The sequence below is a fragment of the Bemisia tabaci genome, chromosome 10 (assembly GCF_918797505.1).
Source record: "Bemisia tabaci chromosome 10, PGI_BMITA_v3".
Taxonomy (NCBI): domain Eukaryota; kingdom Metazoa; phylum Arthropoda; class Insecta; order Hemiptera; family Aleyrodidae; genus Bemisia; species Bemisia tabaci.
In genome coordinates, this window is record NC_092802.1 from 17141973 (window position 1) to 17157425 (window position 15453).

The following is a 15453-nucleotide window of genomic DNA, read 5'->3' on the forward strand; positions in this document are numbered from 1 at the left end:
TATTGCACATATGCTTAAAACATTGTTTGACAAAAATTACTCTGAGAATCCAACATTCTGACAGGAGCAAAATTTTTGAGACTTTATTCTAAACCATCAGTATCTAGACATGAATTTTTATTTTTTGAGTCTTTTATTGCTTTTTATTTTTCAAAATTAGCATTTTTCTAGTGAGAGAATTTTTGCAATAGGACATTTCAAAACAGCCTTAAGACCAAAGTGCTTCTGTTGGGGCGCCAGTCGAAGTCCAGCTTAGGGTTCTAAAAATGTAAATCCAGCTCTGCCAACAACTTAAAGTTGCTGCAATACACAGCAGAGTTTTTTCATTGCGTATTATCAATTTTACCTTTTCATTCTGGGTAAACATGCTTGTTTTTACTTTCGAAATTCCAAAACAATCTAAAAAGAGTATCGATTAAGATATATTGTATTAGAGTCGATCAAAAACCGCGTCTATTACTTTGATAAAGAATTTTACAAATCATAGTTTAAGAAGTGCAGAGACAAAAATCACCTCTACTGAGAATGACATTTGGTTATGCTTGAGGATTTGGAATCTGGAAATAACACTTAACTCGATTTGTAATGTTGCAAATTTTTTAAATGAGAATTTTACCAACATCTGCAGAGTTCCTGCTATTTATTTCTTTCAGTAAGAGATCCTGTGAAAATTTGAGGCAAAGAAGTCTACCTATTTGGACTGCGTTTGGCAAAAAGAAACTACTTTTTCTCACTCATCTATAAAAGAACCTATAGCACATAGGTGTGATAGTTTCTAAAATGCACCAGAAACAGTTCCTACTGTGAAATAGGATTTAATTGCGTTCCTACAAAAATAATAAGCAAAGTGCATTTCGCAATAAGGAACTGTTATATATGACGCACTTTGGAAACAGCACATGTGCTATTACTTTCTTTACACAGATGCGTACTTACAGGATGAACGAGGATTAGTTGCTCTTTAATACTGAAAGTAATTTAATTCAAGTAAAACTTTTAAGGCACCATAATCAAGTTATGTGATTTTTAAGTGACTTCGTCATTATAAAATTTTCATACAGCTTTGGTTTGTTTCCAATAAGTCAGCGTTTTAAAAAAGAAAATATTTCATTTTTTATTGAATTAATGACAAGCATTAAAGGATGTTATCTTGCAGATACAAAAAATTGATGGATGGAAAGTGCGATGTGTAAAAACTTGTACAAAATGCAATCGATTAACAAAAGGATGAAACAGCACGGGGAATCTTAAACCTAACTTTAAAATAATATATTAGTAGGAAAACAAAGCAATAAACACAGCTGACATCAGTTTGATCTTCTCTGCCTGGTGTCACTGGCAAAAGAACCTTTTGCCAGTATCAACGTAATATCACCGGCCTTTGAAACAGAGGCAAAATTAGAGTTGATTGATCGGTCTTAGCAATGGCCGCGATCTTCTGTTCGTTTCCTCGGAGCAGCTTTAATGATATCGTCTACACGTAGAATCATTTCAGCTGCTTCAGATGCAGAGAGAAGTACTTGCCTTTTGACGACGTAGGATTCCGTGATTCCTAATTTTCTCATATCTTCTACTCGGCCTTGGTCCATATCTACGGATAGAAAACAAAGGTATTATGTTATAAATATTAGAGATAAAATGTGGTTCATAATAGCTTTTTTGAAACCAAAATTGAGAGCTTTCATAGAATTTTGAACCGACTTTTGAGAACTTGGAAGAAAGATGATCCACTAGACAGGGCAAGAAATTGTACATTTCAGCACATGTTTTCTCAACAAAATTTCATGCCAAACTTGTTAAACATAACAAAAACTTCCTACATTAACTCATGAGTGAGAAATTAACATTCTTAATTTACATTACAAACAGTAAATTCAAACTTTACGCTCACAAAATAAATCTGATCAACGGAGGCTAAACTGCGTACTGAAATCAACCTTTATGGTAGAGAATACCTGCGACTAGGCGATAACTTGGATCACGGTTTTACACACATTTTCTTCCTCTTCTGTTTAAAACAAACTTTTGATCTTGTCAAAAAAAAGGTACAGAACTTCCATCAGTAGATATACCGAAATTAGCTTAGTGCTCAATTTTACTAGAATAGACTCAGGTTTTTCATGGGGGGTAGGAAAAGTGAATTAACAAGGGGCGAGAACAATTATTTATTCACTTATGAGCTAAATTTGGAAAGTTTCAGAGCATCCACTATGTGTTACGTAAATTTGGTTTGGAAAAATTTGCTGACGTGGTTAATTTTGCGCCCTGTCTAGTGGTGAATTCAGAAATTTCAAAGGACGTCTTGAAAACAGACATTGACTTTTTTTTATAATTCCATTTCCTGCTGCTACATATGTTTGAACACAGATGTGTGCTGTGCTGACATATTTTTTTGAAATTTTAAGGTATCCATGACAATAGAGAAACAGACTCTTTGTCGAATGTAAATTAAACTGCAAAAAGTGATACACTTGTCATTCAAGCAGAAAGAGTGTGAACTCCTGAGCTTTTTATTGAAGTTAGCCCTGCAATATTTGCCCATTACATGCAAAAATTAAAGAGCCAGACTTCAAATTTAGCTCTTTTTTTGCAAGAGAGCTGACCTCTCAATTTATCATAATTTATAAGGGTTCCTGGAGTTTTAAGTTTTTACTGAGGATCAAATCGCCCAAAACGAGATGCAAGGGTTTTTTAACACTTCTGCTGATACTGCTACGATTTGTATCCAAATCGATTACTGAAAACTTCTCTGATGACTCATACTTAAGTTCATTTATTTATTGACGCACTAAGTATACATGTCACACTTCGCCTTCCGAAATTATTTTTATGATTTCCAATCCAGAGCACTTAAAATGCTATTCCTCAGAAAAAGTGGGTCAGAAAGGGTCTCCAATGACAAAAAAGTAGTTCTGGAAAAACATGAAGCTTTTCCAGGTGTCGCCACAAACCGTGATGTATGGCCTTGGAGAAACTTCCGATGATCGAACACAAGTAAATTATTTCCAACTAATGAAAAGTATTACCTAGGCCAGAATACAAGCTCCCCCGGACATGAGCTGCTCTGAGTTCACTAATGAGTTGGGCGGAATCATATCCAGCGTTATCCGCGATGGCGGTTGGTAAAGTTTGTAGGGCTCTGGCAAAAGCTTCCATTGCTACTGCTTCTTTGCCTGGAGTTCTGGCGGCCTCGGCACTCACAGCAACTGACATCAGCATCTCAGCGCTGCCTGTTGATCAAAGAAGACAGAGTATTAAAAGATAGTTTATAAATTCAAATTGTATTTCCTTAGATTTAAAATTTGGCATTTCATGCTAAAAATATGTTACCTAATATTTGCTTGTTTCCAAAAAAATTTTCAGGTTATCGGCTTTTCCTTCCCTTTCTCATGATCAAATTTTAATCATAACCCCTTTGTCTCTTATACACATGATGATAACTGAAGCGATTGCTGGATGATACTTACACAAAAAAAACATATCTTTTGAGAAAAACATAATAAAAGTTCTCATTTTTGTTTTCTGATTACTGAGAGTGACTCATATTGAAACTCGGTCATTTTGATTTAAGTTTTTCAATAAGATGGTCAAAGTGCGAAACAGTGTATCTCTTTTTTTGACATTGCAGCCTTTCCGTCATACTTTGAAAAACTAGTCAACTTAATTTTGTGAAAGCTCCCTTAATTTTTCCTCATTATCAGCAGAATATATGGTAAAGATTATAAGCTATGAGGTGGGCTTGTTTCTCTTCAAATAAATAAAATAAGAGCTGAAATTTTGAAACACAGGAATTGAGATATATGATTTTGCAATTTCAAATCAAATTATAATCAATATTTTTGAATCAAATTTTCCGAACAACTTGATCATGCAAGACAAGTTTTAGAAAGTAAAAGACACACTCGAGTATGAGGGGCACTGAGAGAAGTTTAAGAGAAACTTGTGCTTTGCCATGGAGAGAAGTTCTGAGGACACAGCCCAACAATATCATTCCATCAAACTCTGAATAGCCTGAGAAAGGGTGGCTTTCAAGGAAATTTAAAATAAATGGCTGCCATTGGCTCTGATATTTCACACATGGCAAAAAATAGCTTTGTGATTGCACACGCAATTCCCAATTCCTGATAGAGTTATCATTCCAAATCCTCAGCATCTTGGTCATGGTGGAAAGGACACATTTATCATTTATACTTTTAACAATTTTTTAGGATTGGATGGGGAGTCAGTGCAAACATGGAGATGTAAAATCATAAGCATGTGTTGATTTTTCTTCCTGGCTCAGGATTCTCCACTACTGGAGGCTCGTCAGGATGTTTTTACAACTCTCTTTATGTTGTGGCTTCCTTGTAGGGATATACATGATACAGGAAGACCACAATTTATTGGATCACTATTTAACTGATTCCGCGATTTAACAAGTCAATCTTCCAGTTCCTTCAAGGGCCTTCAGCAAAGACACTGGATTACGTGGACCGTGCGTCCGGCTCGGTTTAGTACAGGCGGAGCAAGACAGGTCTCTAGGAGCCCCATGGTGGGCGGGCAGGGAAGGGGAGACAGCGTGTGTCCCAAGCACTTTAAGAGACTGCAGAGAGGCAATGAAGAATTCATTCCCGTACTTGGTTTTTCACGAATATCTCGTTTAGAGTCCATTTTCATACAAAATTCCTAAGAAGAAAAGTTTAAGAACATATAATTTGACAACCGAATAGCAATGTTCAATTTTTCCGAACTAATTATTAACAGAGAGAAAAAGCCTCACAATCCGACAAAAATTCACGGGAGCCGCTACTGCGCATGCGAAGATGTGCGGAACTGGGACACATGAACTCATCGATGCGGGTCGGTGCAACCACTCATCGCATTTTTAAAAGTTGTCTTGCCTTCCGTAACACAGGATGCACGGTCTACATGATTCAATGTTCTTGGCCTCAAGCTACTTGGAATCAACGGATTCCGCAATTTAACAGATCCTTTCATTAGTCCCCATACATGCTTTAAATCAAGGTCTTAATATAGTCAGGTGCCCTTTCCTCCTTTTTCCATGTATCATGCTGTCTCAATCAACTATTTGGGAAATTATAGCAACCTGAAATATTCATCTATTTTCAATAGCCACATATTTTTTACTTTATCATCAAACTCTCTGAGTATGAGAGTTTGTTAGGAGATCCAATCCTAGGATTGCGGGTGAGTTAGGACGGCATATTCTTTAGCAATCCCTGAAAAAACATACCTCCACCATAGATAATTCTGCTTTCTCTGACAGTAGCTGCTAAAACACAAAGAGCATCATGCAGCGACCGATCGGCTTCATCGATAATCTGCTGAGTAGCTCCACGAATTATGATAGTGCAAGCTTCACCAAGAGGAACTCCAGAGAATCGTAACAGCGTGTCTTCACCAATCATGATCTGAAATGAGAAGAGACAAATAAATTAGGCTGATGGGTGGTTCAAACAGTGTTTCCACAGCTTCAAAGAGGATAAACTTGTAATTTTGTATAGATTTGCTTTAATTTCATTTACACTTTTGGATTTCTAACTAAATTTTCATGACTGAATTGCAACCTTTCTCTTGTGGTGGGGGAAGAAAAACCGCAGAAAATGATGTTTATTTTCCCTGAGGAATTGAAAATCTTACTAGGAATAACCTGTTTTTATAGAATCACATAAGAACGCTGTCTTGGATTGAGATTAGAGCTTTCTTATAGCTAGGAATTTCAGGCTGAAATTTACCATATGGGGAAACTTTGATATCATGGACTGGTAGTCTTTTACACTTTGAAGCTGTGCTAGGAGCATTTGCAGTAATTTCTAATCCTATTTCCATCACTACAATTCCGGAAAGCTTCGATCTTTGGTCTTGGATTCAAGTTACAGAGGAGATCTTATAAGATGATTAAAAGGTGTTACTGTATTCACATTCAACCAAGAAGAAAGTATTTTAAATGGTAAAACGAAAGTTGAAAGAATAATTTGGAGCTGTAAAGTGATGTTTTGTTAGCCTTTAAATCATTATTTTCACAAAGCAGGTAAGTTTTTGATGAAAAGGCTTCAAATAGGTTTTCCATAAGGGCCATTAATATGCTATAGAGCCTCTTAAAAAGCTCAAGATAAAAATGTAGTACTTTTTTGGAACAAGGCCTGTCCTGTATATTAGGGACACCCTTTGCAGGATTAAAGGAACAAACCTCTTCGATGAGTTTACAATGGCCCAATTTAACAAGATCAGGATTATCAAAAGTTGAAACAATTTCTCCACCAGTTACGAGGGCTAAACGCTCAATGCCATCAAAGTCAGCATGCTCTATCGCCATTACACCAGCATCAGCGAAAAGTTGTTCAGGATAGTTGTAGATCAACTGCCTGTGACAGAGATAATCAAAGGAGATCAGTCACTATCAAAATTCACAATGATTAAAAACCTTAAACTAACAAATGGGCCTGGTGCAAACTTTTACTAGAGCAAAAATAAGAGTTGTTCCTTACAGCTAATGCCTCAAAAATCTTGATCATTGGCAAACTCTGAAAATTCCTAACTTCACAATCTGTATCAGAAAATTGCGTTTTATCGAGCCTCCTGCTTCAAAAACGATACTACAGCACAGATGAACATTTCATTGAAAGAGTCGTTCCACCCAACCCTTTCGCAACGGCAATACCCAACATAGCAGACACTTCTGTGCGCAAATCGCAATCGGGAGCACAAGGTCAACCGAAGCGGATCTTAATCAACCCGAAGAAATCACGAATGTAAACACGCTCGGTTGTTAACAAATGATTAGAATCTCGTCCAGGGACATGTGTTTTGGCGGATTGGTGTTGGCCATGTTGAATATTGTGTTGTATTCTAGTGCACAGGGGTTGGATAGAACGACACCTCTAAGAAAATGTTCACCTTTACCATAGTATTGTTTTAGAAGCAGGAAGCTAAAAAAAACGCAAATTTCTTACGCAGATTGTGAAATAAGGAGTAAATTTTAAACTTTGCCAATGCGCTCATTGTGATTTTTGAGACATTTACCAATAGAAACAACTCATATTTTTGCTCTAAGAAAAGTTTGCAACAGACCCATTCTATGTCTTTTGCTGTCCTCAGAGATTTCAGCAAAACCTTCAGAAATTCTTTCTCTACATTAACAACTACAGCAGAACAGTGTATGAGAACTGAGAGAGTACAATGTGACTAACGAGATATCTTTTTGTACTTTGGGTCTGTTAAGTGCGCGTAATTAAAATGATGTTTTGTGCTTTGAACGTCTAAGTAAGGATAATTATTCATATTTTGGCAAGAGACAATGAAGGTTCACATGTTTAAAATATTTTTAAACAATAATTGGATTATTTTTCAAAGCATTTGTCTAAAGTTCATAAACTTACCAGAAAACTAAACCGACAACACCATTATTCCTATTGTAATAAAATCACCTTTACATGTATAATGTAGCAATGATACAGGGCCAAAGTCAGGCCAAAATAAAGAAAATTCATGAGGGGTATGAACCATGTTCAGTTTCTTTTTTCGACAAATTTCATGATTGAAGACTTTATAAAGATTTTACCTTTGCTTTACACCATACAAGGATCAGATAGTTAATATTTTCCAGCACAGTTAGAATATAAATCTTCAGACAGTGAAACAAACTTACCTGTTGATAAATACATTACACTTGTGTTTTATAATTTTATCTACTTTGCTTTTCATTTTTTCTTTCTCTGCTAGTTCCAGATCAGCGATTTTGGCCATTGAATCCACTCGAACTCTGGAGCCAAAAACTTTGATCTTGTCGGTGTCCATGGGTGTGTTAGCGATGAGAATTTGAGCATCCTCGATGCGCTTAGGTTGATGCTGGCCGACTTTCTTGTCAAGTAGAAATCCTGCAGGATAACATAAAAATTCAAGTGAACAACCATAAATTTTAAAAAGCTTAAAGATAAACGAGATACTATTTGATACATTGGAAAATGAAATAAAACAGTTCCAGGATGTTTAAGTGTTTTCGATGCAATAAATTTTGGTATCTAAGATTTTAAAATATTCACATTCACCCCAGGATTTTCCTCAGAACTTAATTGAGGTTTCCAAGACTATTTTGAAAATTTTCCTGACTGTTGCACTGTGAGATCAAGAGGATGTAAAATTCTAAACTCCATCCAAGTTCACAGAAAGCACTGAAGAGTAGAAGTAAAGAGTGAAATTAGAGGTTGTTACTCTCATCTGCATTGCTTTTTTTGGTGCTGCCATTGTAAATTATTCTATGGAAGGCAGGCTTTCCACCCAAATCACCATAACAAACATGCACATGTAGGTTTAGAATATTTGAAAAAGTTCCTCAAGTGTTCAATAAATTTGTAGGTTATTAACAATTTCAAACTTATCCAGATTTCCTTTGTCATTAGAAATCCTGGAAATACCTGCTAAACACACTACCAAGCCTTGATCTGAAAATTACTGCATTGTACTATCATACTGCAATGGGCCTGTTGCAAAGTGTGGGGATTTGCAAATTGATGCCTGATTCTTATGGCAAATTTCACGAAAAGAACGATGGCGCTACTAAAAAACCTTGAAATGACTTCTCAAACTCAAAAAAAGCTGTTTTTGGAATCGACCCATTCAAAACGGTCGTTTTTCAACCGCCATACTTGTGATTGGTGGAGCCTATATATTCTGTGCTTGTGACATGAAATGATATGACAGACCTGGTTTCTTCATCACTTACAATGTATTTTCCCGTAAGGAAATGGCAGCCGCTTTTCAAATGCAAATATCGAGTCGATCGATAATTTTTTGATTAAAATGGAAATCAGAAATAGATTCCTCGTACGTTTAAATGGTTAAAACCTTCATTAGATAAATAAGAACCGACGGGATAAACCCTATTTTTAAGGAAGACTGTAGTCAATGGGCGATTGTTTACATCTGCTTAGTGATAACAGACATGGACATTAGCTCAATACTTGGCCATTTTCAGGAGTTTTTACTTTTTTGTCACTATTTGAAGGTAAGTTTATTTTGTAAATCAATTATTTAGTGCCTTAAGATCATGTTAAAAGCTGTAAAGGTATACTTTGTTACTTATTAATTCAGAACACACTCCGGCAGTCCAACGCTCAAACCATGGATGTTCTCTCAATGCGTGTAAATCATTCTTAACTCTTCAACTAACATCTCAATATCATTCAGAACGTTCCCACGTTTTATAAACTTATGTTATTTTAAAATCCTGTGTGTTTTAAATGTAACACTATACAGAAAAATTTATCGATAAAGTCTGGTAACCGAAGAAGGATCCTATGTCTACTTTCCTTGTCTCCAGCTAAAACATACCGGTCTCCTCATCTCATCAGTATTGTCAAAGGTAAGTTTTTTTCATCATCAATGATTGATACTATCATTTCGGTGTCTTCAGTGAAACATTAAAGGGTGAAATATTAAGAAATAACAACAGACTCGCTACATCCAGGTTTGAGCGTTGGACTGCCGGAGTGTGTCCTGAATTAATAAGTAACAAAGTATACCTTTACACAGTGGCGTGCGGTGGGTTTAGTGACAGGGCAAGCTCTAGCGTTCGCCATCCGGGGGGGGGGTTAACGTAGTCTCTTTCCCTTCCTCCTCCCCCTATAGCCTCCCTAGAAAATTGTTAAAATTTTACGGTATTTGCTCTATTATTCGGATGAAATCTGATGGAACGTCTTGAAAAACTGTGGTTTTATTACTTTCTCTCTTACTTATGATTTCGTTTACTCAACTTGTTTCGAATGTTATTGAGCATTAGAGGACGGCTCCATGCTCTTAACTCCTAATTTTGCCACTTATTTGAGATATTGTAGTCTTTATTCTACATTATTTAGAATTTTTTGAGTTTAAAATTAGAAATTAGAAAAATAAGTTAGAAAATTAGAATTTTCTGCATTTTAAACATGTTTGAGAATTTTCTAATTCATCACTAATTAGATCAAGTGAGCGAAATTTTATAGAATTTAAGGGCATTTGCTCCGAAGGAGCAGCTACAACCGCGACGGAAAGAGGGAGCAAGATAGCGCATCGGAGGCAGAAGCAGCGCGCTGCGGTGCGGTGACGGGCCAAGACATGGCCAAGAGAAGCGAGCTGCGATCGCGCAGCGAAGGGCTCGGACTCGGAACGTACCGCCCTACCCGCCCGCCTTGATTCCGCCGCCGAGCAGTGGCTCTCCGCTCAGCTGATCGCAAGCGATTCTCCAGCGCATGAGTCGGCCCGTGTTTAGGCCGCGCAGCGCGCTGCGCCACCACCATCCGCTCTCTCTACGTATTTCTGTCTCTCTCTCTTTCTGTTTTCAATGCAATTTACATACTGAACACCTTTTATAAATTATATTTGCTAAAATGTAAAAAATGCATGTAACAGGTGTAATTTTCTTCTTTCTTTTGAAATCTTTGGGCAAGCAGTGCTTGCCTTGCTTATCCGGACCGCACGCCACTGCCTTTACAGCTTTTAACATGATCCTAAGGCACTAAACAATTGATTTACAAAATAAACTTACCTTCAAATAGTGACAAAAAAGTAAAAACTCATGAAAATGGCCAAATATTGAGCTAATGTCCATGTCTGTTATCACTAAGCAGATGTAAACAATCGCCCATTGACTACAGTCTTCCTTAAAAATAGGGTTTATCCTGTCGGTTCTTATTTATCTAATGAAGGTTTTAACCATTTAAACGTACGAGGAATCTATTTCTGAATTCCATTTTAATCAGAAAATTATCGATTGACTCGATATTTGCATTTGAAAAGCGGCTGCCATTTCCTTACAGGAAAATACATTGTAAGTGATGAAGAAACCAGGTCTGTCATATCATTTCACGTCACAAGAATGGCAGACCCGAAACGACCGTTTTGAAAATCCAAATTCTGAGGCGTTTTTAAGTTGATTTTTTGGGGATTTCCGGTGATCAAAAAACTCCGGGAAAATTCCTGTGACATCAGGAGCCTTAGTTCTTTCGATTAAAGCGATACAAAAAATTGGTGCAACAGGGCCATTAGTTAAAACAGAGGGGAAAAAATTATTTTAGATATCTGTTTGGAACACATGTCAAAATAGGAAGACCTTTGTTCTGTCCCTTGAAACCCATACATCTAAAAAATTAAAGAAGCTTCATACCTTCATCCAAAAACGAATCCTCTAGGCTACCACCACTTTTGCGGATGATCTGAATGGCGGAAAGATTGCCGGAGCCTTTAAGTCGAAGAACGGCTTGGACAGCTAGTTTTGCGAAATACTCTTTGTGCTGAGACAGGATTTTGGAGCTGAGAGTTGTCCGTGCGATGTTGAGTAGATCTTCTTCAAACGCCTTTGGGTCAGCGCTGTGGTCCATGGATGCATCCAGTAAGGCTTTTGAGGCAATAACTGTGGCCTTGCGCCAACCAGCTACAATAACTTGTGGGTGAATTTTTTGGTCTACTAATTTTTCTGCTTCTCTCAGTAGCTCAGCAGCTGTAAAATAAAAAGAAGCCATTAAAACTTGCAGAAATCACAACTTTCTAGGGCTTAAACTGTCTGCTAGGAGCTGATGCTGCTTATCTGATGTAACGTAAGGTTCAGAGGAAAGAAAAACTTAATTGGGGTTATTTACTCATTATTAACCCTAATATTATACTAGATTATTCAACAAAAAAATCTATTACAATTACAAATTGCACACCATCTTAGAGTTCACAGGCATACAGATTGCTTCACTTGATTCCTAACATCATGTCAGGAAAAAAAGATGATTCAAGGAGACCCTATTTTAAATTTTAAGTTGAAAATTAACAACATGACAAAGATTCTATTTTTCACAAAACAGTTCCAGGGAACAAATCTAGTAGTCTTCTGGACAAAATTAAAAGGGGTGAGAAAAGTTTCCAATGACCTTTCCTCCCGCTTTTTGCCTGAGGACCAATTTTCAACTTGCCTTACAGAAAAATGTTAAAATCTACAGCAAAATATACCATGATTCACACATTTAAAGTGTTGAGGAATAAAATGAAGAAAATTATCACTTCCGAAAACTGCCTCACATCTTATGTTCAGTCTCTTACTTGTAACACTCCTCAGGTCGCAAGATTAGGCATTTCTGCATCACTGAAAATTTCGACCGGAATTACGCGGCAAATTTTTTTCCTGACACATACATGTGACACTGGTGACATACATTTACTTGTCTCAAATTTTAAGATCACAAATCAACTAATTAAAAGAATTTTTTGGGTGTTGAATACATTTGATCTGCCAAAAAAGTGTAACTTACAAAGAACTGTGACTGAAGTTGTCCCGTCTCCTACTTCATCATCTTGGACCTTTGACATATCGACTAGAATCTTAGCGGCTGGATTATCAACTCCAATGGCTTTGAGGATAGTGGCACCGTCATTTGTTACTTCCACCTACAATTGATGAAAAAAAATGTTAGAGCAGGTATGGAGTGGATATCCTGGAGTGAAATTTTTACAAGATACGTGAATTTGAGAGATAAAAAAACCCCCAACATTTTTAGGATTATACTTAAGTGAAAGATATTGATTGCCAATCTTTCTCATCACAACAAAATTTCCTATTGAAAATTTAGTTTTACTTTGTATAAAGCTGTACATATCAATTCTTCTACTTCAAATTCAATTCCTAGGGTGAATTTAAAACAAAATGGAACAAGTCATTAATCGATGAGTAGAAAACCTGCTTACTTACTGCTAACCTGCTGCTGCCTTACTTCCCTCTTCACAAACCAAGCCTTAGGTGCAGTTTAGAACCAGGGAAAGAAAAAATTGGACAAATATACGTCAACCTGAAGTGCATCAATCAATACTTAGTTGGCTCATTGGTCAGCTTATGAATTTTGTTTGAATAACGCTGTTTCCTCAGATGGGACTCCTATACTATCTTTCATTCCCTCCAATTCTAGATTGTATTATAATTAAGTCTATAGCATCCAGTAGCAGGTATAATCATTGCCATTCTTTCAAAGTTTTCATGACTTATAAAAATTGGTAGTACAGTGCTTAGGCTTGTTCCTCCTAGACACAACTCAAATCTTTTTCAAGGTTCATTATGGAATGACCTCTGGCACCAGGGTGGACAACAAGCAATATCCAGTCAAACTAGTGCAAACATTAGGAAGCTTAACGGCTGGCATTCGTACATTCACTTCACTTTATTCAGGTGCAGCGTTTTATCAACCAATTCACATCATCTGACCAGTATGACACGTCATGTGAGCACCACGCCTGGATTGCTCTGATGAGTGAGTTACGTCACGAGTGACTAATTGCTATTTTTCGAACTCTCCACAATAGCTTCACATAACTCGCAACAGCTTTCATCAGAGGCATGTTCTACCAGCTCGTCATAGGTCTTTCCCATTTGCTACGGGAAGTTTTCATTTTTAAAGAAAAAAAAAATAAAAAAAAAAAAAAAAATTGGATGTGAATGGGTTAAGTACCTGTCCTGCACTTCTTCCGTGAGCTACAAGAATTTTATCCATTCCTTTGGGTCCAAGTGTGCTCTTGACAAGATCACCGATAGCAATAGCTCCGACAAAACTTGATAATCTGGCAACTTCTGCTTTCTCTTCTTCTGCTTCATGTTTCAAAATTCGGACAGGATTTAGAGACACCTGAAAGGAAAAATAAAATTCAGATTGAACATGGTTGTACAAGTGCGTGATACAAAAGAGAAGTAATACTGAACATGAGGACTCTGAGAGTTCAGTAGTGAGCAAGGTAGATTAACACAGGTATGGACAGAACTTAACAACTGGCCTCTGATTGGCTCTCCAGCGGCCCCTTAACGTCAGCCATTTTGAATGTTTTGATTATTTTGATTTATTATGTTCGGTTTATCATTTGTCAAAATTTTGTGGGATTTTTTGCACAATTTTGATAATGCGATATTAATTTTAACGTTTAAACGCACAAACGTTTGAATGTTAATTTGATTGTAATTTAATTAAAAAACGGGCCCCCTAACCTACGTCACGTAGTCATGTGACACGTACTGAGGCTCATGGGAAATTTTCAACTTTTCCATACCTGTGTTAATGTACCTTGGTAGTGAGAGTAAACGGGTTATGATAAGTGAGAGTAAACGGGTTATGATAAGTGAGAGTAAACGGGTTATGATAACAAAACAGGAGCACACATTGAAAAAAAAAAACAGACTGAGAGCAGACCCGTCAGCTGCGAAGGCCAATAGCTCAAGTGGGGGGCTTAAATATTAGCCAAATGGGTAGATTTTTGAAAGGTTAAGGTACAATTCAAATCAGCTAAAGATTGTTTAAGCACTCTAAGTTTCTTCTTTATTTTTTAAGGTAATAAAAGACTTAGGTCTTGTTTAGGGAGGCGTGGTGCGGGTAAAATTGTTAAAGCTTGATACATCAAACATAGTTGATTTCAACTCAGTCGTACAGACTGGATTCAGCAACAAGGAGCCAAGTCTTTAGGAAGTGACATGTTTGCATAATAGTAAAAAAGAGCATATATTCTCAATCTTCCATAAGGAAAATTTGGGGGGGGGGGGGGCAGCAAAGAAAATGTGTCCTATCTAGACAGTAGAGGGGCAGACAATGTAAAGATAAGAACGCTTAGACCAAGACACCTATGACTCCACACGCTCTTGGGAATATCTTGTGAAAACCTGTGGTACATGTATCTTTAACTGGTCCTACCCTGGAACTTGCTCTGCGAGAAACCTCTCTTCTCAAACAATTTTGTGTTACTCTTTCAAGATTTATCAATATAGAAAACTTGATGGGTGTGATTTGAGGTTAGGTTTTGGTCTTCCACAAAGTAATTCAAGAGGAATCAGAGAAATGACGTGGTCAGGATAAAAACAATAAATAAGTAGCATAAGAGCTTAAAGATGCTCATTTTAAATTGGAAATTCGCATAAGAATATGATTTGTGGGAGTCCATGAAAGATTGTGACTGTGGAGGAATGAGACCTAGCCCACCAACACAGCGCTGAATGAGTATGCTATAGGGGAGTAGATGCTTGAACATCTGGTGCCCCTTGAAAGTTAGAGTCGTGAAACACAAAATTTACTTAAAAGGATGATAAAATTCGTTATTTTAACAATCAATTTCAGAGAATAAGGAAAATCCGGCGTGGAGTCCGGTGGAACACATGTTCGGAGTTATGGGTAAATTAGGATAAAATAAGCGTTGGTCGGGTTGATTGGAATAATGAAAACTTCGAACAAAGATAAAAAGAGGTCAGGAGCTATTGGTCACCAAATAATGAGGAATTACAAACCATTTTTGCGAGGGAGATATAAATTCAAAGAGAAAATTCACACAATAAACACACTACTCGCAGATAATGGAGCATGCACGCGAGTTTTGCATACCCACTGTTGTCAAGATGAGTTTATAATTCGAACTATGACGTCATATCTTGTTCGATACAAATTTACTTGGCACCTAGAATTTCAATCTCAC

At 37.0% G+C, this 15453-nt stretch overlaps 1 protein-coding gene across 2 annotated transcripts; it reads right to left on the bottom strand.

Annotated features, from left to right (window-relative positions):
• Positions 1–1088: 1088 nt before the first annotated feature.
• Positions 1089–15425, bottom strand: CCT2 (chaperonin containing TCP1 subunit 2). 2 transcript variants are annotated; one of them, XM_019052563.2, is made up of 9 exons: positions 15269–15425; positions 13458–13631; positions 12270–12405; positions 11141–11473; positions 7649–7877; positions 6191–6365; positions 5234–5411; positions 3027–3230; positions 1089–1591 (listed from the first exon to the last, which is right to left on the bottom strand). In XM_019052563.2, the coding sequence occupies exons 1-9, from the start codon at positions 15269–15271 to the stop codon at positions 1419–1421; spliced, it is 1605 nt and encodes a 534-aa protein (XP_018908108.2). In that variant the 5' UTR covers positions 15272–15425; the 3' UTR covers positions 1089–1418. The 2 variants fall into 2 exon arrangements, with proteins under 2 accessions (XP_018908108.2, XP_072161303.1); XM_072305202.1 differs by having other exon boundaries at positions 3027–3226; positions 5230–5411.
• Positions 15426–15453: the final 28 nt, after the last annotated feature.